The sequence below is a fragment of the Barbus barbus genome (genome assembly GCF_936440315.1).
Source record: "Barbus barbus genome assembly, chromosome: 11".
NCBI lineage: Eukaryota > Metazoa > Chordata > Actinopteri > Cypriniformes > Cyprinidae > Barbus > Barbus barbus.
In genome coordinates, this window is record NC_136739.1 from 8,255,001 (window position 1) to 8,282,475 (window position 27,475).

General features: G+C 36.3%; 2 protein-coding genes across 4 annotated transcripts in view; both read left to right on the top strand.

The window, feature by feature from the left end:
- Positions 1 to 7,972, top strand: part of LOC306876707 (sterile alpha motif domain-containing protein 3-like) — an 8,072-nt gene extending 100 nt beyond the window's left edge. The window contains exons 2-11 of one of the 3 annotated variants that reach the window (XR_013784847.1): positions 86 to 215; positions 1,206 to 1,386; positions 1,954 to 2,112; positions 2,199 to 2,286; positions 2,377 to 2,532; positions 3,008 to 3,214; positions 3,330 to 3,498; positions 3,607 to 3,686; positions 4,606 to 5,000; positions 7,023 to 7,972. Coding sequence is in view for 2 of the 3 variants with exons in the window: in XM_079428061.1 (XP_079284187.1) it covers positions 122 to 215; positions 1,206 to 1,386; positions 1,954 to 2,112; positions 2,199 to 2,286; positions 2,377 to 2,532; positions 3,008 to 3,214; positions 3,330 to 3,498; positions 3,607 to 3,686; positions 4,606 to 4,905 (1,434 nt within the window). In the remaining variant the exon portion in view is untranslated. Of the gene's footprint in view, positions 216 to 1,205; positions 1,387 to 1,953; positions 2,113 to 2,198; positions 2,287 to 2,376; positions 2,533 to 3,007; positions 3,215 to 3,329; positions 3,499 to 3,606; positions 3,687 to 4,605 lie in introns of all 3 variants that reach the window. The other 2 variants (XM_079428061.1, XM_079428062.1) reach the window with 2 other exon arrangements.
- Positions 7,973 to 11,160: 3,188 nt separating this feature from the next.
- Positions 11,161 to 27,390, top strand: LOC306876706 (nuclear factor erythroid 2-related factor 2-like). Its single transcript, XM_079428060.1, has 5 exons — positions 11,161 to 11,350; positions 21,187 to 21,447; positions 22,902 to 22,997; positions 23,108 to 23,254; positions 25,488 to 27,390. The coding sequence occupies exons 1-5, from the start codon at positions 11,309 to 11,311 to the stop codon at positions 26,706 to 26,708; spliced, it is 1,767 nt and encodes a 588-aa protein (XP_079284186.1). The 5' UTR covers positions 11,161 to 11,308; the 3' UTR covers positions 26,709 to 27,390.
- The last annotated feature ends 85 nt before the right edge of the window (positions 27,391 to 27,475 follow it).

Consider the following 27,475-nt stretch of genomic DNA (forward strand, 5'->3'; position numbering starts at 1 on the left):
GGAATAATGTTATATAATCTTATTTTTACACGTGTGACTCAATGTTCAGTTGATTTTGTCTAACTTTGTGCTCCCTTGCTCTAAGCCCGCGAAAAGTGCTTCAGTCAGACTGGCCTGCGGGATGGAGCTGGCTAGGATGTCTACAGCACACTTAATAAAGGAGTTAATACAGTTTGGCATCGAAATCACTGAAGAGGAGAGGAAAAAATTCGAAGGTGAGTATTCTGTTACATTTTTAAAACGTTTTGAGTGTTTTCTTGAGGATTTTCTAGTGTAAACGTGACGTCCAATTATCCGTGATCTTTTTATCCGCCTCTCATAAGTTACCTTGTTGCTTAAATAATAATAACTATGGCCGCCACTTAATATATTTGCAATATTAACAACTGTACAATAAATAGTGATTAACGTTTTACATTTGCTTACAATTTTTCCCGCCTTTGCTAGTATGACGACATTTTGTAATAGGTGCAGGAGTTGCCCAACGAACTCGTTATATGCGGCCATTTTGTGTTTAGACGGCAAAGCAAGTGATTAATTAAGTAAAAGGACAGCACCAAAATGAATATTTATTTGTTACAAACATGGGAGTAGATGTTTATGCGGGTAATATTTATCCTTACTTTTAATAAAATATGAATTCGTCCCCCGCATTTTTTTCCCAGGTAAGTTAGGTGTGTTCTCTTAGAGATTTTCAAGAGCTGGTTTGAATAACGTAAATTAAGGCGACTAGAAGTCCCTATTCAGCTCTATTTTTAGTGTCCCGACTTATTTAGAAAAAAAACATGTTTTGTCCATTATTTAAAAATTCCTTTACTACTGGGTGATCAGAGCAAGTAACAAGTTAGTAGAAGTGCTGTGTCAAGCTAGAACAGCCTAATCAAAGGTAACTACGCTTTTTATATAACAAAATTACCATCCAATCACAATTGGTTATGGATTAACATGCAGTTAGTGAAGGATATGTATAGACCCATTTTGAGTCGACGTCACGATTACGTCACAGCACAAGCTGGAGGCAAAACAGAGGCAGAATTGGAGGCGGCCCATTCAAACCAGCGCAGATTCAGCAACATAAGGAGCTTTAAATATAAGATAGATATACTTATCCAATTAAAAGGAAAAGCTTCAAAAACAGTGGTTTAGTACATGCATCAGTTTGATGGGTAACTAAATGATACTTCTCTTATTTTTTTATGTTATAGACAATGATGTGGATGGAGAGACTGTTGACATTGGACTGACCGAGTCAATGATTTCATTCCTCTTTGAGGGATCATTTAAAAAACAAGCAAAATTCCATCGATTTGTTCAGCAAATGAAGGAGACAGTGACATTAACTCTTGAACCTGTGCCTGTAGAATGCCAGTCATCAGCTGGAGCAAGGTAATTGCTGGTTAATAATGTTTCATTTGTTTCAGAGAACTATTCTAAAAGCAAATCTTAAAAATAACTAGATAATTTCCCCATGCCTCCCTACATAGCCTATTACTTTACTGTACTACTACTAGTACTTAGTTTATCAATTTCTTGCATCTGTAACAATGTATTAGAGGCTCTGAAATTTCAGCCATTTTCTTTGTCAAAAATATCAAGAGAAAGTACTACTTGAGCAGATAGGATAACAGAAACTTTGACATTGAGAAAAAACAGTGCACAGACTCAGCCCAGTGTGCTCAGAATTTTTGGTGCATCACTATTTATGTTTACTGTATAATTATTTATTAGGTTACCACAGTGTATGAATTGACAACTAAGATGATCAAGTAAAGGGTAGGGCACACATTTTAAATAAAACTTGTTTGGTAAAAATCTGAAGTTAGTGATGTTGTTGTTGTTTGTTTTATTAATTTGTCTTTTCAGTACTGAAACTGGTACTTCACAGTATTTGTACTATTTTATGTATACCTGCAACATTGCGATATCTGATTATTACTTCTCGTTTTGCCATAGTAGAATCAGCCCGACAACAGCTTTTCCTGCAGTTTTCCAAGTTCCGAAGTTTCCATTTGATGTTCAGGCCAAGTTGGACCGAAAAGAATGCCAACTAACATCATCAGAACGAATCAAAATTGTTAGAACGTTGTATGAAAGCATGGCTCAGTACAAAATGTAAGTATTTCTCATTTCTCATTTTAATCGCTTACATTCAATTTGAAACATTTCATTCTACATTCACGTTTAAAATATTTTTGTAGGTATCCAACTAATGAAGAGTATGTTCAAGTGGCTAAGGCCCTGACTCTGAGGTACCCTTTTTTAAAAGACAAAGAGGGCAATGGATATGTAAGTAGCTGGTTTACCTTTAATGTTCTACTCTTGAATCTTGGTTCATGCGGTTTATTTTGTGTAACTACTTTTTTTTTTTTTAAATAGCACACTTGGCATGTGTCTCTGAAACGCAAGTTTAAATTTGAGCGGACACCTTTGGCTGACATTGAAGAAGTGAAAAGATTTAAACAGAAGTTTGGTCATTCAAAAAAGTCTCTGCAACCTGAAGAAACCATTTGCAAACAAATTACAAAGCCTTTGGTGAGAGCAAATTTTTATCATCTTTTTACGCTTGTTACCAGTGTATTTTTCTGAAATGTATCATTAAGATGCAAATTTTCATTATTTTCTTGCCTAGAAATTAGAAATAACTAGGGATGCACCAAAATAAAAATTATTGGTCAAAAATGAATCCGAAAATTCTAGATAGAATTTGACAGAAAATTTCTAGACAGAAATTTCCTGTCAGCATGTTATTTGACCAAAGCTTTTCCTTTGAGCACGAGCGGGACGCACATTCATAGAGCAGAATATTGAGTGGAACGTCACACCACGTAGTAACGGTGGTCAGAGGGAGAGTGAAACCTGCAAATATTTTCAGCTCATATTTTTGGCCATTTTTCTGTTTTGGCCAAAAAACGAAAATGCCATTTTGGTCGATAATATTCAGCAGACGACATTTCGGTGAATCCATAGAAATAACATTCTAACTGATTTGTTTTTGTCTATACACAAGGAGGTGGATGCTGTTGGAGAGGATGCTACATCAATAGAGGGACATGTGAAAGTCCTGCAGGAACAGTATAGAAGGACACAGCCAGATACTCGCATTGTGGAAGAGCGAATGAGGAGGACCTTTACCTGGAGGCGAAAGGAGATTACCAGTGGTATGACTGTTGAAGATGCCATCAACAAATATCCATTCTTGAAGGGTCCGTCAGGGGTTAGTATGCAAATTATAATTCTGAAATTACACAAACTCATTAACATGTAGAACACTAAAGCTGTATAAAATCCTCTGATTTACTTATGCTTGTCTTTTTTTCAATTAACTGCAGCTTTATCAAGAAATTGGTTTCCTGTATAGAGGTGTTCATCTGAGCCGCCACTTTCAAGAAAATTTTGGACACATTACATCCAGCGTGCTACGGCTTGCACAAGGGAAATCCCCTTTAGCAAAGCTGCACAAAGAAGCTAGAGAAGAATCTCTTAGTGAAGACCATCTTGGTAATTGACTCCTAAACTTTATTTAGCACTTTATTAAGACTTCGTAATTAATTTTTGCCTTGGATAGATTACTACATATTTGTTTGTGTGTCACATCTTATGTTCCAGGAATTGATTTTAAAGCAGCACTTCTTATGTTGCCAGCCTTGTTCAGAGAGAAATTAGAACACTTCATTGTGCTTGGGGAGGTATGTATATAGTACTTTGTTTTGTATTTATGTGCAATTCTTAAAGGGGCAGTTTACCCAAAAATGGAAATTCTGTCATCAATTACTCACCCTCATGTCATTCCAAACCTGCAAGACCTTCGTTCATCTTCGCAACAAAAATTAAGATATTTTTAAAGGAATCTGAGCTCTCTCTGGCCCTCCATAGATAGCAAGGATATTACCACGATCAACGCACAGAAACGTAGCAAAGACATTGGTAAAATAGTGACATCAGGGGTTCAATCGTAATTTTACGAAGCTACAAGAATACTCTTAGTGTGCAAAGAAAACAACAACATAATATCCCCGAGTTACCTTCTTCTGCTATTTTGGAGAATACCCCAGAATGTAATTAGCGTTCTTTACGTTCAGTAGATAACACGCACATGCTGAATGCAAACAACGCTGATTACGTTCTGGGGTATTCTCCAAAATGGCAGAATAAGGTAACTCAGGGAAATTATGTTGTTGTTTTCTTTGCACACTAAAAGTATTCTTGTAGCTTAGTAAAATTACAGTTCAACCCCTGATGTCACATGTACTATTTTAACAAACTCCTTGCTACGTTTCTGTGCGTTGACCATGGTAATATCCTTACTGTCTATGCAGGATCAGAGAGCTCTCAGATTTCATCAAAAATGTCTTAATTTGTGTTCTGAAGATGAACAAAGGTCTTACAGGTTTGGAACAATGTGAGGGTGAGTAATTAATGACAGAATTTTCATTTTTTTGGGTGAACTAACTCTTTGAACTGTATTTATTGTGGCCACATACAAATGGGTGAATAATAATTATCTTAGACTTTATGCATGTCAGTTTTCTCTACATCAGTTTAGTCATCTGCTGAGAAAATTTGACTGATATAGAATCTGTTTCTGTTTTGTGCTTTGTCATTTAGAGGGAACCATCTTCACCATATCCAACTGTTCAAGTACAGGAGACCACTGACTGGAAAACTGTGTTTACAAGAAGAGTCACTGCAGTCATCAAAGTTGATACGATCGAGATCTGCCGGGCGAGCGGTGTGGATGAAGGGGCTCTTGCAGCATTTTTTGCTTATTTCGTCTTCAATTTGACATATCCATCTCATTTGAAGAACACCCTGATGTTTCTTCAGCGGTATGTTTTGAAACTTACTGTGGATGGTGACAAGCCGCTTCCTACCCCAGTTACCAGACTAATAAACCTTTTACAGTAAGATCAGCAAAAATGCCCCACCTGTTCATTTGCCCTAAATGTTCTCGAAGAACATTCACAATCATCAAATTAATCCAGCACATTGGTCTCATTCATGCGCATGAGGCCAATTTTTCAATAACTTGTGGTCTTAATGACTGTCAGAGATCATTTACAAAGTATGAGTCCTTTAGATGTCATGTTTACCGAAAACATAAAAATACAGTGTTACAACAGACTACAACTACGATTACTGACCCTCTGCCTCTTCTTGATGAGGTTGAGGAAGAATGTACTACTGATGTTGCTTTTTCAGCACCCCCAAACATGAATGAGCTCTTGCAGCAATTTAGAGAGAATCTTTTTGCCTTCATGTTGAAATGCAGAGAAAAAAATCACTTGCCTCAGTCAGTACAGCAAGAAATTTTGGATGATGTTAATTTCCTGTTTAGTTTTTTCAAAGAGAACTATGATGAATTTCTTGCATATCACCTAGAAAAAAATGGCTTTGATCTTGCAGCATGTCCAGAACTTCAAGAAGTGCTACAGTCCCCAGACTTTTTTTCAGAGGCCTCAAGACTTGTTAGGTCTCCACACATGTTCAAAGAGTTTTGTAAATCAAAATTTGAGTTGACTGAACCCGTACAGTACACACTAAGAGACTCAAGTGGTAACAAGACTGGAAGTTACTCTTACGTTCCTATTTGTGAGGTATTAAGGAAGTACTGTTCTCATGAGGACATTTGGGACCAAATACAAACTGAGCTGAATGTAGAAAAAGATGAATTTGTTCTAAATGATTATCGAGATGGACTTCATTTCAAAAATCACAAATTCTTTGCAGATAACCCACAAGCCCTAAGGTTACATTTTTATGAAGATGAATTCGAGGTATGTAATCCCCTGGGGTCTAAACGTAACAAACACAAACTGTGTGCAATTTACTATACCATTGGAAACGTGGGTACCAAGTATTGTTCTCAGTTAAAACATATTCATTTAGCTTTACTTGTCCGCTACTGCCATGTGAAACAATTTGGATTAGATGAAATTTTGAAGCCATTGATAGATGATCTTAAAAAGCTTTCATCAGAAGGAATAAATGTTCTTGTTGATGGTTCAGAAAAAAATGTTTGTGCAGCTGTAGCAGTTATATCTGCTGATAACCTTTCCGCTCACCTAATAGGTGGATTCAGCATGTCTTTTAATGCTGGTAGAATTTGTAGGTACTGCATGGCCACACATGGTGACATTAAGAGATGTTTTAAGGAATCTGACTTTGTTTTAAGAACTGTGGATGTCCACAGATACCACTTAGAGTGTGTAAAGGAAAATCCAGACACTAAAGCCATTTATGGTGTTACAGGGGGCTGTCCTTTTGACAAACTAGACTACTTTGATGTTACAATGTCACTTCCTCCAGATGTGATGCATGACTTTCTGGAAGGTGTAGTTCCTTTAGTGTTGCGCCTTGTTTTAAGTAAAGCTCACAGAGAGAAAGTCATAACCATACAAGAGTTTAACGAAGAGCTGAGAAAACTTGCTTTTGGACAGAATGATAAGAAAAATAAGCCTGTTCCCCTTTCGGAAAAACTTCTACACAACTGCAGTATAGTAGGATCTGCCTCACAGAAATGGTGTTTATTTCGCCTGCTGCCCTTCTTGGTAGCACACAGAATTCCTGAGGGCTGTAGCTACTGGCATGTCTACCTACTTTGTCGTGAAATTTCTGACATTGTAATGGCACCAGTTGTAAAAAAAGAATGGCTTCCCACTCTTGATCTCTTAGTTTCTGAGTTTTTGTCATGTACAGTTAAGGAATTTGGTGATGTTCTTACTCCAAAATGTCATTATTTAACCCATTACTCTCGTTTGATGTTATGCTATGGGCCTTTGCGTTCTTTATGGTGTTTACGGTTTGAAGGAAAACATCAATATTTCAAGCAGGTTGCCAGCACGTGTAGAAATTTTGTTAACATTTCATCCACTTTAAGTAACCGACATCAACATAGACAATGTTGGGAATTGTCTTCTGTTAATATGTTGGGAGAATATGAGAGAGTTGCTGGATGTTGTGTGAGCACGCCATTTCGATCTTTGCCTTTGGCTCTACAGCATTCAGTAAAAGTCAATAAGAAGTACACCCATGTCAATTTTGAAGGCAAACAACTTCAACGAGTAACAGAAGTAGTGATTAATGATGTCAAATACTGTGTTAAAGATGTGTTTACTGTGGGTCATCTGCATGCAGAAGCTGTTCCATTGTTTTTTCAGATTAAGTACATTCTTAACATAGACACAGACTGGTTATTGTGTGGCAAGCTGTTAATTCCCGTTTCCTTTTGTCGTCATTATTATTCATACTGTGTGAGATGTGAGAATGAATGGACTGTCCTCTCACCAGGTGAAGAGGTTGATTACCAGGCGTTAGATACATACAGTGTTGATGACAAGTTATTTATTACCATTAGATATTCTTGCTGAAGACAAACTGCTGTAAACTTCACAATGTGCAGTAGCATGTAAGGTGTATATCAATGTTAAACAGGACTTTTTTTTGTATTTGTCCAGTTGAATTTGTAATGATTGCACCGTGGACAATTTCTTGTACACCTATTACATTTTTAAAAAGTTGTACTGTTTTAAATGGCTGTTTTATACTTGGTGTGTTTGTTAAATGGTCTGATGAGCTTTTAATTTTCATTGAGTGTTTTTTCTTGACACACCTGCTGTTATGAGATGTAATGAATTACTTCTTTTAAATAGAACATTTCTAAATAAAATTGTATTTGTTGGCCAATGTATCTATTGTTTTTTTTGCATGCATGCACAAGGCCACCAAAAGAATGAAGATGGTTGGGACAGTAATCTGAGGATGCTTTTAATAAGGTACACTTTTTTGCCTTCATTGCAGTGCGTACAAATGTTCCTTGAGGTACAAAATTGCCCCTTAAATGGTACAAAGCTAGAAGGTACAATGTTGTACCTCTGACTAGAGGTACAAAATTGTACCCTTCAGGGTACCACCCCAGTGACGGCCACTTGTACCTTAAAAGGTACAGTTTTGTACCTTTCTTTCTGAGAGTGTAGATAGATAGATAGATAGATAGATAGATAGATAGATAGATAGAGGGAAATACATATATAATGGTTGATTTTTATTAAAACAGATTTCAACTATTTTATATGAAGTTCACATAAAAAAACAACAACAATGCCTTCATCATGTATTTCTGTTACTTTTCAAATAACTGTTACATTTTTACGCTACCCCCAGATCTAGACTTTTAGTTAGTAACTTAATATCACTTGTTGCATGTTTAACACTATGAGAAAATGAAATAAATTAAAACATTTAAATATTTTTTGTGTGAAAATAATTTATATGGATTATTATTGATTATTTGACTACTGTAATTTTAACAATTTAGTTCTGAAAAGTTTCAAATGAACTATAGGACATAAAAGAAGCATTTTTAGTTTGTGTGCATCATTTCCAATCAAGCTGCAATTTTATCAAATTATTAAATAATAATAATAATAATAAATAAATAAAAACTTTGAAAATTATTTATGTATTTAGGATACATGCTATGCAAGTGACCTTAAAGATAAGCTACAGTTTTCTTCCAAAATGTTTAAAATATAATTTCATCACAATTTGCAACACAATAAAACACAATACATTGTTTTATTACACAATGGAAATGTTCATGACTTGATTCCTCGTGTGATGCACACTGTTGGACATTATTTATTCACAAATCACACAAACTAGTGAAAGTGTGCTTTAAGAGAGTTTATAAAAGTCCACAGGGCCAAAAATGCCCATCGCTGATGAAACGCCTATTGCTATAGGCAACACAGAATACACTTTGAACTCAGTTGACAGCACGATTTAGCTAAGTGTCACAGAGTTGGTTGATCTTTTAACAACAAAAAATATATTTTTTGTCTTTTATCAGTATTTGTCTGAGTACCGGTACGGTCCCTGACTGTCTAAAACATGCTTCCGTCACTCCTTTGCTGAAGAAACCCAATCTTGATGTTTCTGTGCTAAGTAATTTTAGGCCGATTTCCAATCTCCCGTTTATTTCAAACATTTTTTTAAAAGGTTTTTCTCAATTACAGTCTTTTCTGAGATATAATTCACTATATGAAACGTTTCAGTCAGGTTATAGAAAATTACATAGTACTGAATCTGCATTATTGAAAGTCACAAATGACATTATGCTGTCTACTGATAATGGGAATGCTGTTGCTTTGGTCCTTTTAGATCTCAGTTCAGCATTCGATATGGTTGATCATGAAATCTTAATTTCTCGATTGTAAAGCTATGTAGGCATTCAGGGTACAGTTTTAAAATGGTTTAGGTCATACTTAACCAATAGAAAGTTTTCTGTTTGTATTGGGAAACATTCTTCGTCAGTAGCACGCCTCTCCTGTGGTGTTCCGCAGGGATAAATCCTTGCTCCTACACTTTTCTCTTTATACATGCTGCCACTGGGATCCTTATTTTCTAAACATGGAGTATCGTTTAATTTATATGCTGACGACACCCAGTTGTATCTCCCACTTAAACGTAAAGATTCATGTTCCATTGAGGTTTTGCTAGCTTGCCTGCAGGATTTGAAATCATGGCTGTCACAAATTTGTTTGACCTTAAAATTAGGAAAAAGCTGAAGTTGTTTGGACCAAGTGATTTTTTATGATGGTAGTAATCTGGATCTAGGCTTTTAAAGCTTAATTCTGTTGTCAAATCATGCTTTTTCCATTTACGTTGCCTTGCAAGAGTTAAAACTTTTCTTTCCCTCAAGAAATTTGAAATAGTGATTCATGCATTTATCACCACACGTCTTGACTACTGTAAATCACTTTATTACAGCGTTAACAGTTAATCTATTGGGCGTTTACAACTGTTGACCGGTATTAAAAAATTTGATCACATCACTCCATCCTTAAATCTCTGCGCTGGCTACCAGTTAAATTTAGAATAGAGTTTAAAATCTTTGTCTTTGTTTATAAATCTTTACATGGCTTAGCTCCAGGCTACCTTTCTGTCTTTGTATCTCCTCATAATCCAACTCGGTCACTTAGGTCTGGGGATCTTGGACTACTCTCTGTGTGCAGGACTAAGCTAAAACATAGAGGGGACAGAGCCTTAAACTATGGAACAGTTTACCACTGTCAATTCGAACGGTATCTTCTCTTTCTATGTTTAAATCTAAGCTTAAATCTTATTTTCTATCTATGGCATTTAACAATTTATGAATTTTTACGGTAGGCCTATCTATTTTACATTTATCTACTTTTATTTTATTGATTGTTTCTAAAGTTCTGTACAGCACTTTGGACAACCTTTAGGTTGTTTTTAAATGTGCTTTTTAACTAACTAAATAACTAACTAACTAACTAACTAACTAACTAACTAACTAACTAACTAACTAACAGTAATTATAGTTTTTGTCAAGTGACCATTTCAACATTCCATGCATCATTCCAGACAGAGCATTCACATAGGACGATCCATTTGTAACCCTAGCAACATTTTAATGTTCGTATGGTTTGAGGTTTTGTAATTATAAACTCTTTAATTGGTTAGAGTGGTTAAATTGTGGTTTAAAATGTTTAAGATTAATTACACTGTGAGAAACAAAACAACAACAAAAAAACGCAAAAACTCACATATGCTATTGGAAAAGCATGGGGCTGAACAGCAGGGGACGCTATCTAACAGACAGACATGCAGGTCACGGGAGTTAGTAGGTTGTAGGTTAGTAAGGTTGTACAGGTTTACTAAGGGCTAAGAAAAGTCACATAACACAGAAACAGTCCTATCGTTTTGAGCCCAAAGCAGGTGCAGCAATCTGCTCCATCTAGATCAGCACCTCATGTGATGTGCTTGCTAGGAATCTATTGTCACAGAACTCGCTTATTATTTAAAAAAAATAGCAAAAATATATTTTTGAACCCTTAAAAACTCAAGCTTTGAATATTTAGTTAGAATATTTATGTTAAAGTAATAAAGTATATGCTATTCACCTAATCGCTTTCTTGCTCTTTGGCAATTTTTTTTCCAGATAGAAATAAATATATAAATAAAGTATAGATCTATATAAATGTATTGTTAAAATAAAGGAAAGAAGTTCAGGAGGGTTTGAGTGGGAAGGTAAAAGGGGCGTATAACGCAATAGCTCAGCAAGCGCTTCTATTGGTCAGCACGAGAATGGGCGGGGCCATCAAATGACTGGGGCTTTCCGTAAATTTTCTTAACTCCACAGACAGCGCTTCCTTCTGAAGTACATCGTCTAGCAACGACAATCTGACATATTTATTTTAAGCCTTATTTTATTTCGCTGTGAAGGATTACAAACAAAGAAATCACACTAGGAGTTACGACGGAAAAATAGAGATTATCTCTCAGCATGATGGAGATTGAATTGCCTAAAATGCATCCAAGCCAACAGGTAAATTATATTTAATAATAATTAATTGCGTCATTTATGTTATAATAATGTTTCGCTTTTAATAGTATTGAAATGATACTGCAATTAAAAAGGGATAACAGTTTTCCTAATTGTACTATGATGTTACATCATTTTGCCCTTTGAATCGGTAATGTGGGACATATGTGTCCAGATGTATTTATTGCTCATGCCATATATACATGTGTGTGTGTGTGTGTGTGTGTGTGTGACCAGATCACTGCCTTATACACACCACTCACTTCCAAGTGACTTTTTAATAGCCTTGCGTATTATTCCTGATTTTAAAGTTTCAAGATGATAATTATCGAGAATATTTATGACGTGGTTGTAGTGGCGAAATCGTCCATATATTATATATTTTAATATATATATATATATATAATTAGTCCGTGTTAAAGTAGGCGTTTCCTATTTTCTCGCAACTCTCCTTTTCACTCAAAATTCTGCATAGTCATTGAACTTGGGATGTCCTAAGAACGAAAGGAAGGACGGAATATCAAAATAAAGGTCAATATAAATGATCTCAGTGCGTAATGGCTAGTACCGCGACGCGAAGCAGGCTCACGGTTAAACTTCTGTCATGAGATGCGTGTTTTCGCGTGTTTCCCGCAGCAGACGCGTCTGCGCATGCGCACTCACCGGCGCCTTGCACAATAGCAGGCGGCTCCAATCTGGAATGTGCTGTTTACTTTAGCCTCGTATCCTGACGTAAAGAAGCGATCCTCGGCTTTATGTGATTAGTCTCTATCACAAATAATATAAATCTGTGTATCTAACTGAAATAAGGACATGGGGTTTAGGTAAAATACATTAAAACACTTTCAGTATTAAGTCATCGAGAAGAGATCAGTGGTGCATTCACATTTAGAAGTGAATGCATGAAAATATATGAATCAAGCTTTATGACATTTTTCATTATTTGAATGGCAACTGAATAGGGTACAAAACCTACATTTCTTACTTAAAAAAAAAGTCAGTGATGGAAGCACTTGACCTTCAGAAAATATTGATTGTTAATCACAAAAGGTCAAACTATAGTTTTTAAGCTATTTTATTTTCTCTTGTTATTTATATCTCTTGGAATTTTTTCAAGCCTGCATTGAAAAACATTTTTTCTTTTTTAAATAATAATCATGATAAAAATAAAGACACATACACACATCAGAATGGGTAACAACAGCCTAAACGAAGCTGTCACTTACTAGGGCCTTGTTGTTTATTAAAACAATGTCCTATAAATTACATTCAAATACATATTCATTTTACTATATGTGACCCTGGACCACAAAACCAGTCTTAAGTGTCAATTTTTCAAAATTGAGATTTATATATAATCTGAAAGCTGAATAAATAAGCTTTCCATTGATGTGGGGTTTGTTAGGATCGGACAATATTTTGCCGAGATAGGCTACAACTATTTGAAAATCTGGAATCTGAGGGTGCAAAAAAATTTAATATTGAGAAAATCGCCTTTAAAGTTGTCCAAATGAAGTTCTTAGCAATGCATATTACTTATCAAAAATGAAGTTTGAATATATTTACGGTTAGAAATTTACTTAATATCTTCATGGAACCTGATCTTTACTTAATATCCTAATGATTTTTGACATAAAAGAAAAATCGATCATTTTGACCCATGCAATGTATTTTTGGCTGTTGCTACAAATATACCCCAGCGACTTAAGACTGGTTTTGTGGTCCAGGGTCACATATTTTATACATACTATTTACTATTTATAGATCATGTCAGAATTATGACATTGTATGATCACGTGAATCTCCATTTTATTGGGGGATACAGATATTTGACACATTTAAGACCCACAGCTTTCATGCTAGATTAATGTTATGTTAGAAAACACGTAAGTAACGTGACATCAAATTAATTACTGTGCCACATCCTTTAGGCTACTTAATGATCTTTTTAGTGCACATATACTGTATAATCAAGTTTGTCAGTGTTATTAATAAAAATTAAGTGCTCCTAAAACTTAAGTGTGTGCCCTGATGCCCAAAGTACACATTTAAATATGTCGAAGGGAACTAGATTTAAATAATTTCATAATTAGTAAAGTTGCACACACTCAATCTTATATATAAACAGTATAGGCCTCAGTCATTTGTTTTAGTATTTATTGGCATTTAAATCAGGGCCATTTAAATTGAGCCCTTCTCACCCAAGGGCCAGGACAGCATGACGACCCTGTTTTAAAATAAAGTAGTAGCCTATCAACTGACAAAAGAACACATTTATTAGTAGTTTAGTTATTGTTAGTGTTCATTTTTAGATGTTTCAGTCAGTTCACCTGTTTGGAAACACTGAGAGTGTAATAATACGAAGGTTTGGTAAACCAGTTTTGATGTTGATTACGTGCAGTATCACCTGCCTCAACCGTGCAGCGAAAAACAATTAGAGAACAAGGAGTTCTCTTGTTCCTCCAATGGTATATTCCACATTCCCGCAGTCTAGAGGAACAGGAAGTGAGACAGGCGTGAAAAATAATCTTTTCTTTATCAGGAAACTTTGCAGTTTTAATATCCAGCTCTTGTTTCTCGTTTCCTGTAACCTGGATAATGATAACAACACTTTGCATTAATTATGTAGTTAGGTGTGTCCTATACTTTTCACTTCTAAATACATTCCCATCTATTGGCTAAGGGATGCACAAACATATGTGCATTACTCTTCCTGCTCTGATTAGACTCACATTCACTTATATTTTCACTACACAGATGTTTAATACATAGTGAGTGCTATGTAAACTTACATCATCAGCAGGGAGAGCACATGCCTGCTTACATCAGATCAAAAACACTCACAAAACTATCATGTTTACCAGATATTCTTCCTTTCACTTTAAAGAATAGTTCACTAACAAATGATGATTATTTCCGCCCTCATTTACTCACCCTTATGTCATTCAGATCCATATCGTTTTCTTTTTTTCCCTTGAAACACTAAAACTTGTGCACCGTGTTAATTTAGTATCATTCATATACTATGATAGTTTTTGTTAATATTTTGAAATAGATTACGTTTTAATATTTTCTGTTTTTATTTTCATTTTAGTTAAAGTGTTAGTCATTTTGTTGCGTTTTTTGTCAATTTGATAATCATTTTTCAAATGTCTATATAGTGGTAGTTTTTTTTTTATTTATTACTTGAAAATGAGAAATGTTTTATTTCAAGTAATGAAATATCTTTTTTGTTAGTTTTTTAGGTTTTAGTTTTATTTATAATATGTATAATGATATGATAATTTATTTACAATAATAACCCAAATATAATTTTACAAGAAAATAGGATAATATGGCTCCAAAAGACTCCAAAATACCTGTTTAGTGTACAAGTAGTACAAGTTTTATGAGAATTTTATAGTGCTTCCAATGTCATTTAATTTTTTTTTATTTTATTTTATCCCTTTGCTTGGTTAACAAAAGCTCAAACTAACTGCCAAACACCTTATTTATGTCAGTCCTCTGTCATGTGTGCACCGTGACAGAAGACCAGACCTAACAGTAAGCGGCACCCCTTCACACCGTTTTGTTTTGTTCGTTTTTGAAAGTCTTTTGTTTTTGTTCCTGTGTTCGTCTGTCCCGCTCGTCATCCCGCCATAGCTCACTGCAAGTCGGCGTGGGAGTTCGGCGGGATCGTTGCGAGTCCGTGTCCGCGAGCCCTCCAGCCCGCCATTCGCGGGAGATCGACGCCGCCGTCCGCGGGGAAAGCCAACCCGCCATCCGCAGCTCCCTCAAGTCCGCCGTCCGTGGGGAAAGCCAACCCACCGTCCGCAGCTCCCTCAAGTCATGTCGCCGTCCATGGCTCCCTCAAGTCCGCCGTCCGCAGGGAAAGCCAACCCGCCGTCCGCGGCTCTACCAAGCCCTGTGGATGCAGTCCACATCACGGCCAGGAGTGCTGTGCCATGTCCCCAGAGTCATGGCCTCCTGAGCTCCCTGCACCGCCATAGCCTCCATCTGTCTGTTCTGCTCTGGAGGTCCCCGTCCTGTGTTCCTGTCTGTGTCGGTCCTGAGGGGCCTCCAGAGTGCCCACCCCCCTCCCCGGTGGAACTGTTAAGGCTCGGGACGAGCCTTTCAGGAGCGGGGAGTTATGTCAGTCCTCTGTCGTGTGTCATGTGTTCCCGCCTCTTGTGGCCATATTTGGTTTGTTTTCTGTCCTTGTTTAATGTGATCATTAGTTAATTCTTGTCCAGCTGTGTCGGTCTCGTTATCTATGATTATCCTGTGTATTTATAGTCCTGTCTATTCAGTTTGATTTTGTCTGGTCTACTCGTTACTCCTCTGTGTTCCTGTCTGTGTCAGCCTAGCCTTGTCTTGCCCTGCTTTGTCTTCATTAAAGACTATTATTTTGAGTTACATCCTTGTCTGCGTGTTCCTGTATCCTCCTCGGGTGTGCACCGTGACAGTTTAGTGTTTCTCGAAAGAATAATATTAAACAGATAATAATACCTATTACCTATATAATAGTTCTGTTTTGTTTTTAGCTATGTATCATTGAATCAACAACACATGCTTTTGTAATGCACTCATAAACAACAGAATGTTTTGACAGCAAGAGGCTCTTTAAAGAAACCTTTCCACTCAAACAAAACATCCGATATAAACAGTCGGAAACACCCATTCATCGTTCATTCTGCTCCGAGGAGGAAGAGAGCGCTTCTGTTCATGCTAGAGGAGAGGGCCTGGTCCGTCTTCTAGTGAGAGGGGCCATTTAGCAGTTGTTTCGATGTTTCATCATCTCTGTGGCTCCGCCCCGTCTGTGAGCTGGAGAGGATGTGTGTGACTCAGAGCGAGACGGGCATGTCGCTCCATGTTGCTGTCTGGAGGCCTCTGTGACGCCAGGATCTCATGCACTCGATTATTCTCTAGACCTTGTTTGTGAAATCAGTCATATCATTATATTGTTATAAAACATCTTTTAAATCTATAATTTAGATGTTTCTAAAAATTTAATTGACTAAGAATGTATGCACTGGTAAAATTATAATAAAAAAACCCAACAACCTTGCTACGTGTACTGTGTTAAGATAACTGAGACCTATTACAGCACTTGCATATCACTGCTCTTTTGTTGATTTCTTCTATTGCCCTCATTTGTAAGGCGCTTTGGATGAAATGACTAAATGTAAATTATTAATGTTATTAATAATAATAATAATAATAACAAATAAAAAATAATACTAAAGATGAAAACACTTGATAAAATCAATAGATTATAAATTCAGAAACAGTCCTATAGTCAAAAATAAACACATATCATTATATTGTTATAAAACATTTTTTAAATAAATTTGTAATGTATGTGTAAAAATTACAGATGTATAAGAAATACTGAAGAAAACAGTTGACTAATAATAATTATAATAACAATAATAATAATGATAATTGAAAATTCAGAAACATTTGAATCATTATATTGTTATAAAGTTTATATGTGTTTAAATAAAACAAATAGTAAGAATCATAAGAATTTATGTGCTGGCAAAATTATATAATAATAATAATAATAATAAAAAATACTAAAGAAGAAAACATTTGACTAATAATAATAATAATGAATTGAAAATTCAGAAACAGTCCTTTAGTCAAAAATAAACATTTGTATTATTATATTGTTATAAAATTTTTTTTTTATAAATTAGTATTTTATATGTGTTTAAATAAATTAAATTGACTAAGAATTTATGTGCTGGCAATAATAATAATAATAATAATAATAACTAAAGAATAAAACAACTGATTAATAATAATAATTAATAATAATGATGATGATAATAAGTCATTTAGTCAAAAATAAACATTTTTGTTGCCATATTTATTTAAAGTGTAGCATCTTCTGAACTCTGATGTCAATGATTCAGAATTGCAAAATAGAATAACTTCCTTTTTAAAGTGTGCAGTTCCTCTGTTGTCAGTACACGCTTCTTCTCTGTTTAGTCCCCTGGGCCTTGTGATCTGAAACTATAGGAAGCTGATTTTCTACAGATCTCGAGTCACATGCCCGACATGGTTTTTCTGACCTCATAAACAGATAAATGCAGCACTGCAGATGGTTTGTGCAAAGCTTTCGCTGTGTAAATAAATGCTAGAGGAGGTTAAAGACTAAGGCATATCTCCTTACTTAGTTCCTGCAACTATCAATCAAGAAAAGACAGAGGCCAAGGTTTCATAAATATATTTTTGTTACTCAGCCTGGGAAGAATTTTAATTACCAGCATTTATAAATGCCTCATCTGCTGGTGTGTCACATTTGCGATTTTGCAGGTTATAGCGCTTGATTGGCCGATAATGGCATTATTATGATATTTTATGTCATGTCGTTCAGACTTTTGTTCATCTTCAAAACACAAATAAAGATATATTTAATGACACCTGAGAGATTTCTGTCCCTCCATTGAATGTCAATGTGACCAAAACCGACTCTTCAAAAAGTTCACATTTGTTCACATTTATACACTGCTTTAATTTAGGCTTTTATTTACACATAAACACAACAACATAGAAATGCAGATCAAAAATGGTCAACAGAAACTCAAATGCATTTGTTTGATGCACAAGAACCAATGAGATTTTGTTCTTTTTCAAGGTTTGTTCTCACACTTAAGCAAGAATGGTTGAGCTTCCATTTACCATATTTGATGTGCTCTATGTATGTGCATTTATCAGTGATTATATGTGAATAAACATCTTAATTTAATATTTTATCAACTTGAATATGTTTAATACATCAAGCAATCAGGTCTATTTAGAATACTTCATATGGATTACTTTTATGATGACCTTTGTACTTTTTATTGTGTGCTAGATTTGGATGCATGGGCTTTCAATGGATGGACAAAATAGTCAATGCTAAAACCAGCATTACAATTTTTTTTTCCACCACTGAATAAAAAATTAAAAAGGTAACTGTGACTTTTTACCTCACAATTCTGACTCTTTTCACAGAATTGTGAGATATAAACTCGCAATTCTCACTTTTATCTCAGAATTATAGTTATAAAGTCAGAATTGTGAGATATAAAGTCAGAATTGCAGGATATAAACTCACAATTCTGACTTTGTTTTTCTTGCAATTGCGAGTTTGTATCTCACAATTTTGACTTTTTTTCTCAGTTTTTATTCAGTGACAGAAACGGGCCTCCCTAGAAGATAATTTATTAACTATTTCACTCTATTTTATTTCACCTTTCAGAAGATTTCGGAGATGTTACGGCTGACGGCAAGAATCTGAAAATGGCCAAATGTCAGGCTATTAATCTGTCTGGCCAAATATATCATCTATCACAAATATCTGAGTATCTGATTCTGATTAGATGCTGTTTATGAAACCGGGATCAGAACTGTGCATTGTTTTCCAGGTGTTTTGGGCACATCAGTTTATCTGGCTGTTGTAGCAAAACACTTGAGATGCTGAAATCCATGGACTTCTAGATAATTTCTTTCAGTAATAACACACCACACTTTCGTAGCCTCTTTTTACATGCCTGGAAATTTCAGTATTGCATCAGCACCGGTGGACTCATCACTGAATGAGTTTAGCACTCTTAGTCATTAGCTGAAAAAATGACCCTTTTTGACCAATTAAAATGAAATTTCTTAATAATAGTACAGTAGAAATATATGTGCTCCTTGTCCGTTTTAATTGAATAAAAGTACTTGCACTTGCTATTTCATGTCGTGAAATATTAAAAGTAAAACTTATCGATGAAGCTTGTTTATTATTCTAGATAGTCATGGAGGAAGATTAGTGCATGACATTGAGTCTGCAAATAAGAAAAAGTACTGTCATACAACATTAAACATCGATATACTAAACTATCCGTTTAAGTTTCTTCAGTTCCAAATAATGACAAACAATATATTTCGAAATCAAACAAATATCATGTTTTGTTTTGTTTTCAAATCAAAACAAAACAAAACATGATATTATGCTTTGGAATGAAAGAAAAATGACATTAAATAGTGATAAAACTGACAGGGCACAGAAACTTGAAAAATGTACCCATGTATTTAAAAAAAAACAAATACTTTGTTACTGTCCACCAATGCACATAATAGAAGCATTACTAATGAAAAGGTCAGCCTAATGCATCTTGTTGGATGTGCATCTAAATCTGCTTTCTGTTGGTCTACCAAGGTCACGTCAAAATGCCTGTGACAAGGACGCAAACTATGTTTCTTGTTCTCTGTCCTTGTATTTGACAAACACCCTGATCTCTGTAGTTAAAGCAACATGGCGGGTGGCGTTTCATTCTGGGCTGCTGATTGGTCAGAGCCGCTGTGTACTCCTCCAGATCTCTGCAGGACACTTCTCTAGAAAGTGGTGAAAACATGCCGTGTTTTACCACAAAACATAAAATTCCAGTGTGTGCTATGCATTTACAAAGAAGTGTGGTAACCAGAGAGCTATAGAAATAGTTTAACATAATATAAATGGTATTTAATCTCATATATTTAACACGACGACACCAATTGTCTTTTTGAATCAATAAGAGTTTAAAAAAATTAAAGGTGCTCTAACTGGTCACCAACACATTTGCATTCATTAGTTAAGTGTAAATGGTCCTGCAGGGTGAGAAAATCATTTTATCAAATAGTTATCTCATATAGCCCGTCATATAATAGCATCTCATCTAAAACTAAAACTTATAAAATTTCTCAGGAGGTTGGGTGGGTGATTTTAACGTATGTTAAAAAAATATATATATTTTTATGTATATATAAAAAAAGAATGAATAAAATTTATACAATAAATAAAAACTCATAATATTAATAAAACTTTTAAAAATTTTATTAAATAATTAAATAAAATTAATCAGAGCACATAACATTAAATTTCCAGAAATACATTTTCAGAGCAAACCTCCTCTTTTTCCGTCAGTAGTTTTATTTAAATGGTCCTGCAGAGAGACTAATAAATTTTTCCAAAAATAAATATCCATGTAGTCTGTCAAATAATATGAGCATATTTTTTAAAACTAGATCGAACACACATTTAAGATTACTGGAGTCTTTTTCTCGGGAGAATGAGAAACTTAAGCAAGATAAGCAGTAAAATAAGTGCTGCTTGCATTTCATTTAAAAAAGAAATTAAATCATAAAATTAATTAAAAATAATAACATTAATAAAACGTTTAAAATATTACAAATTAAATTAAAATGTTTAAAAATATTACAAATTAAATTCAATTATTAAATTAAATTAATGCATCTTTAGGCTACTACATAACTTTAAATGTACAGAAATTAATTTTCAGAGCAAACTTCCACGTCAGTAGAAACTAGAAAAATCCATTTGCCTCACTAATTAAATTTAAATGGCCCTGCGGTGTGGCAAATTCACTTTTCAAAAACTAAATAATCCCATGCAATCTATCAAATAACATGAGCATGCATAATATTGCTAAAGTAATTAAAAAATTCTGTTAAATATAGTTTTAGATATCAATCATGTCACACTACAGGACACGTCAACTTCCTACAAACAACCTATGAATGCTTCACTCGCAGAAATACAAAGTTTGCAGCATTCATTTTTTCCAGCCTCTGTGCTTTTTGAGTTGAACTGACCTTTAAATCTGCCACTAGCATTTATAGTAACACTAACAGCTTGTGTTTGCGTGGGTGGGTGATCTGGTGGTTCCCAGAGATGGAGGGAAAAAGGAGAAGTGGCATGTATTATTCATAGCTGACAATGCATTGAGTGCTTATCTGAGGCGGGACAGGCTCGTAATCCCTCCTCGACGGGCAGGGTGCGGCCAGCTCCTCTTCTCATCTTCATCTTTGCTGTGTTTCTCCAGGATATGGATCTGATAGATATCCTGTGGAGGCAGGACGTGGATCTGGGAGCGGGGAGGGAGGTGTTTGATTTCAGCTACAGACAGAAGGAGGTGGAGTTGCGTCTGCTGCGTGAGAAGGAAGAGGAGAAGCAGCAACAGCGGCAGCTGGAGCAGGAGAAAGCGCTGCTCGCTCAACTCCAGCTGGATGAGGAGACCGGGGAGTTTGTGCCGCGGAGCGCCCCACTGACGCAGGACAGCGCGACCAGTGCCCAAATCACACAGGTACACCGTCCGGTCACAGGAAGAGAGTTGTGCATATCGATGCCAGGGCAACAGGAGAGCGGATCTGAGATCTGTCTCTCACTCACTCACTCACTCTCACACTCACACACACACTTATTACCCTATGGGGACCTAAAAAATGTCCCCACAAGGTCAAAATTTATTGGTATTACTATCCTTGTGTGGACATTTGGTCCCCATAACGTGATAAATACCAGGTCCACACACACACACACACACACACACACACGTACAGTACGTGCTGAACAGGCCTCACCCTCCCCTCATAGGGTGCAGCTGCTCAGTTGCTTGGGAACCGCTACTATGGCATAATTACTGGAACTCAGGTGCTCAGGCTTCATCCCAAGCGCAGTTCTACGAAAGCAAATAAACTTGACACTAAATTGATAGGACACTAAAGACCTCGTTTTCCCTGAGGAGGTTTTGTGAATTTGTTTTGCAGATGTACTACGTGATTTCAGTCCTGTACGAAGTGAAATTCTGATGACAAATTTTCCATTTGATCCTAGAAGAATATGATGAGAAATATTTGAGGTCACATTCAAATCTATGACTTTTCATGGCAGACTTGAGCATAGTTTGAGACATTATTGAGATCTCTTACAAAATTGTATAACTTAATTCCATTATTAAATAAAATGAGTTAAAATAGCATTAATAAGACGATTAATTGAATTTATTTTCATTTAATTTGTGTACTTCTGGTGAAACTGGTAAAAATAAAAATAAACTTTTTGGGCAAACCTAGGTAAACCTCTGATGGCAAAATTGACATTGTGGTAAAAGTTGTTAGAAGTCAAATTGATTTTTTTAGTAGATAAATTAAATTATTTAAATCTAAATAAATTAGATCGTTGGTTCGTTTTTGAATAGCAAGTCGCAAAATGACTTTTATGTTCGATTTAAAGCATATATTATGTTCCAATTTCAAATTAAGATTCCAGCCAAGGAAGAGTTTACAGCCCTTAAATGATGGCTTAGCTTACACCATCGGATCCTAGAAGAAAGAGAATGATGAGAAGTGTTTGAGATTTGAGATCACATTAAAATCATTTTGCCAGCAGACTTTGGCAAGTCTGAGCATAGTTGGAAACTCAAGTTAATTCCATTAAATGCAAAATTAGTTAAATAGCAATAATTAAACTATTAATTTAATTTAATTCATAATATCATTCAGAGCACATGTAATTCAGTTTGCAGGAAATTAAGTCAGAACACACTCACACCTACACAAACACTTTCACAGATCCCAATCCTGTTCAAATCATTGCATGAAATCATAGACATCCTTTGTTCATAATTGTACGTCTAAGGCTGCTTTGAAAACTTTGTCAAGTCAGTCCAGTCGTAGAATCTTAATTTAAATGTATGTTTCCTGCTCTGTGTGTCGATGCAATGGTTTTATTAGTATGTATTTGACTGTGTACGTGCAGAATGGGGTTTTCGCAGAACAGGACGGTGATGCCATGTCATTCGATGAGTGCATGCAGCTCCTGGCGGAGACTTTTCCACTAGATGAGCCAGCTGAGGTAATTATGGGCTATATGTCACCCATATATCACCTCACGGCAACATAACACCTACTGTATACGTCACTGCACTTCAGTCTAATTGTCTCTCTTCTCTGTTGTCTGTGCAGTCGGCGCCGCCTTGCCTAGATGCCTCCGTTCCTCCTTCCACAGATCTTATGATGCCCCCAGACATCCCAGCCTTTACCCAGAATCCTTTGCTGCCAGGCTCTCTGGATCAGGCCTGGATAGAGTTGCTTTCACTCCCAGAGTTGCAGGTATGAACCCTCAACCAGACCTCATTAACACACTATAATCTGTGCTGAGTCCAAAATGAACTTATTGCCACTCCTGGAAATGCCATACATATTTCTTGCTGGCCATAAAACAGATATTTAGCAACAAAATATTATTAGATATATTACTAGATGTAAATTATATCATTTTTTTTTAATCTCACATATTTAAAAAATATATATTACTTTTTCTTTCTTAAAAAAAAAATCAGTTTCTAATATTTTCTCTTCTGAAAAAAATCCCCCCAAAACAAAAAAACAAAACATTTATTCATCCTAGACAAACTTCTGATGGCAAAACTTCCACTTAGGTAAAAGTTGTTAGAAAACACCCAAGCCAATTTATACTTCCATTTAATGCTTGGCTAGTGGCCAGATAAGATGCTACTAACTCTACAAACACTTTTCAACACCTTATAATCACCTCAACATTGCACCTATTTTAGGATAATACACTCCAAAATGAAAATTCTGTCATTGTTTACTCACCGTTTGCTTATATTTGAAACAGAGATTTCTGTCTCTCCATTGAAAATCCATTCCGCTATAACTTTAATTGTAAAAGTAATCTATATGAATTGGTTTAATCTAAGTCTGAGGAGACATCGCACATATGTAGAGCAAATACTGCACCTGTGCTCAAACTCTTAGTACATTTTATGGACTTTTTGAAGAATTAAAGTTTGGTTTGTGTGGACTTTCCGTGGAGTGACAGAAATCTCTCAGGTTTCATTATGGGTTTTGGAATAACACGATGGCTAGTAAATGATAACATAGATTTCATTTTGATGTGAACTGCTTTAAAATGGTTTTTAGAGAGAGAGGTTGTGAGGTGCTTCTGTGTGTACTCTGATTTATACCACCTGTGGTTTAGAAAGTAGCAAACAACCTTGTTGCTGCGCAACAAACAAATGACCCTCTCTGAGATCATGCTGTGGTTTGACGAGCAACTCGGGATGTATGCTTCATTTGTTTTTGTTTGAATTTAACCATTTTTAGCTCAGTACACATGGAAGCTGGTTCATAACTAAACAAAAAGGTTTAAAGTTAAGGTCCTGTCATATGACTCCCGTCAGCATTCTCCAGTGCATCGAACTCTGTGGAGAGAAGCATCAAGCTGCTATGTTATTGAGCAGGTCAAGCGTGGAAACACTCGAAGTTCAAACAGCAGTAACTTTGCCAATCTGCCAGACAATGTGAGTCTTAAAGAAGTTCACTTCCAGAGAGAAAATTTCCTGATAATTTACTCAGCCCCATGTCATCTAAGATGTTCATGTCTTTCTTTCTTCAGTCGAAAAGAAATGAGGTTAAGGAAAACATTCCAGGATTTTCCTCCATATAGTGGACTTAAGTGGTGGCCAATGGGTTGAGGGTCCAAATTTCAGTTTCAATGCAGCTTTGAAGGGCTCTAAACAATCTCAGCTGAGGAATAAGTGTCTTATCTAGCGAAACAATCGCACATTTAAAAAAAAATATATATGGTAAAAATTATATACTTTTTAACCACAAATGCTTGTCTTGAACTAGCTCTGCGTCCACGACTTCACGCATTACGTAATTATGTTGGAAAGGACATGTGTGACGTAGGCAGAAGTACCGACCCAGTGTTTACAATTCAAACGAACAAAGACTAAATCAAATGCCCTTTGCAAAAAAAAAGGTAAAACAACAATGTGGGACAATTTTGAAGTTGGAGGAGAAAATGAAATGGGATTTTTTTTGCCATACCCCACCTTTTTAACCGAAGTAGATGAAGAACTAACCACGTGTGACCATTACAAAGTGATTACATAATGCATGAATTCGCGTACACGCATCGCAGAGCTAGTGCAAGACGAGCATTTGTGGTTAAAAAGTATATAAATGTTTTTGGAAAATGACCGATCGTTTTGCTAGATAAGACCCTTAATCCTTGGCTGGGATCGTTTAGAGCTACACTGAAACTGCAATTTGGACCTTCAACCTGTTGATACCCAAATGAAGGCCAATAAATGGAGAAAAATCCTGGAATGTTTTCCTCAAAAAACTTAATTTCTTTGTGACTGAAGAAAGGCAGACATGAATATCTTGGATGACATGGGGATGAGTAAATTATCAGGCAATTTTTATTCTGGAAGTGAACTCCTTTAAAAGCAGACTCATATCGTTTGTTTCATACAGTGTGTGTCTTCACTTTGGATTATAATGTTCACATGCTGTTCTTTTGTATTTTTAGCAGTGCCTCAACATGCAGATGCAGGAGTCGTTGGATATGGATGGAATTATGAAACCCTCCGCAGAAGCACAGGACCCATACAGTCAATACCTGCCAGGGATGGACCATCTCTCGTCGGTGCAGACAGAGGTGTGTCCTCCCGAATACATCAACACATACAATGGATCCTTCAACACTATGGCGTCGCCCAACCTCAGCCAGATGAATCTGAATGTCCCAGATGTGGGAGCCGAGTTTAGACCTGAAGAATTCAATGAGTTATTTTATCCTGAGATGGAGGTTAAAGTGAACAGCGGTCCTCTCACATGCGATGGAGGAAATATGGTCAGCCAGTTGGCGGAGATCTCCAGCGATCCTCCTGTGAACCCCATGGATCTGCACAGCTTCTCACCTGGAAGCTTCAGTTCAGGAAAACCGGAGCCTATGGCCGAATTCCCAGATTCTGATTCTGGCTTGTCGCTGGATTCCAGTCCTCACATGAGCTCTCCGGGGAAGTCCTTGAACGGAGATGGATCCTTCGGTTTTAGCGACTCTGACTCTGAAGAGATGGACGATAGTCCGGAAGGCATGGAGTCAGATTATACTGAGATATTCCCGCTGGTTTACCTTAACGACGGAGCGCAGGGATCTCTCTCGGAGAAACCTCCGGCAGACCAACAGGAGATGAAAGCTAAGAACCCAAAGATAGAGCCGGCGGAGGCCAGCGGCCACTCCAAACCTCCCTTTACCAAAGACAAGCAGAAGAAACGCTCTGAGTCACGGCTCTCCCGTGACGAACAGAGAGTAAAAGCCTTGCAGATCCCATTTACTGTGGACAAGATCATCAATCTGCCTGTGGATGACTTCAACGAGATGATGTCCAAACACCAGCTCAGCGAGTCCCAACTCGCCCTCGTCAGAGACATCCGCCGTCGAGGCAAGAACAAGGTTGCGGCACAGAACTGCCGCAAGAGGAAGATGGAGAACATTGTGGGCCTGGAGTACGAGCTGGACTCACTGAAAGAGGAGAAGGAGCATTTGATGAAAGAGAAGAGCAAGCGTAGCTCCAGTCTGAGAGAGATGAAGCAGCAGCTGAGTACCTTGTACCAAGAGGTCTTCAGTATGCTTCGAGACGAGCACGGCAAGCCCTTCTCACCCAGCGAATACTCCCTTCAGCACACTGCAGACGGCACTGTTTTCCTCGTTCCTCGCCTTAAAAAGACTCTCGTAAAGAACAACTAGCTTGGTTCATTCTACTCTGTCCTTCCACACTTGCTTCTGTTTTTTGGTACTGCTTTTCTCTTGCTAACACTGTGTCCTAACCAGGCATGACACAATAAAGCGACAAAGGCTCTTCCCACGTCAGTGTGTTTGTCCTGATCAGCCACAGAATAATGTGATGGGAAGCCCCACCCACAATGAAATCTCATTGGTCAAAAATCTGGCTGCACATTATTGTACATTAAGCATCATCAAATATGTTCCTATTTGGCACAGTTTAGTCGCATGTATTGTTGAAAATATCGCTAAATCCATCGCGACTGGTTAGGACACGGTGTACGTTTTCGCAAAGGAAAACTAAATAGGAGCGTATTTTTGCTTAAACCAACTGTTGAAATGGCAGAACTATTATATACGTTTTGCGTTTTCTACTTTCCTAATATTCTTAACCTCCGTTGGATTTTGTACTCCTTTATATTTTCTCTGAGATTCTTTATGGTTTGTAAATACATTTATATTTTATTTGCTATTGAGATAGGAACAAATGTACTGTATATATAAAAATAGATCACATTTTGGTATGCTAAAAATGGTTGTGATCATTTTAAGTCTGCACTTATGTCAGTTTTTATATCTTAATTTACTATTCTATTGCTATTTCATCTCTTGACTTTATGGCTTTATATAATAAATAAATATTTAAACCAGCAAAGTCTAATTCAGTCTTTAATGGGAGTTGGTTTGTTGATGGAGTGGGTCAGCAAAAAGGAAGAGGATATTGACAAGAA

Coding starts and splice junctions, on each gene's coding strand:
- LOC306876706 (XM_079428060.1), top strand. CDS start 11,309: ATGATGGAGATTGAATTGCCTAAAATGCATCCAAGCCAACAG. Junction 21,448..22,901: donor CCAGTGCCCAAATCACACAG/GTACACCGTCCG, acceptor GTGTACGTGCAG/AATGGGGTTTTCGCAGAACA. Junction 22,998..23,107: donor CACTAGATGAGCCAGCTGAG/GTAATTATGGGC, acceptor TTGTCTGTGCAG/TCGGCGCCGCCTTGCCTAGA.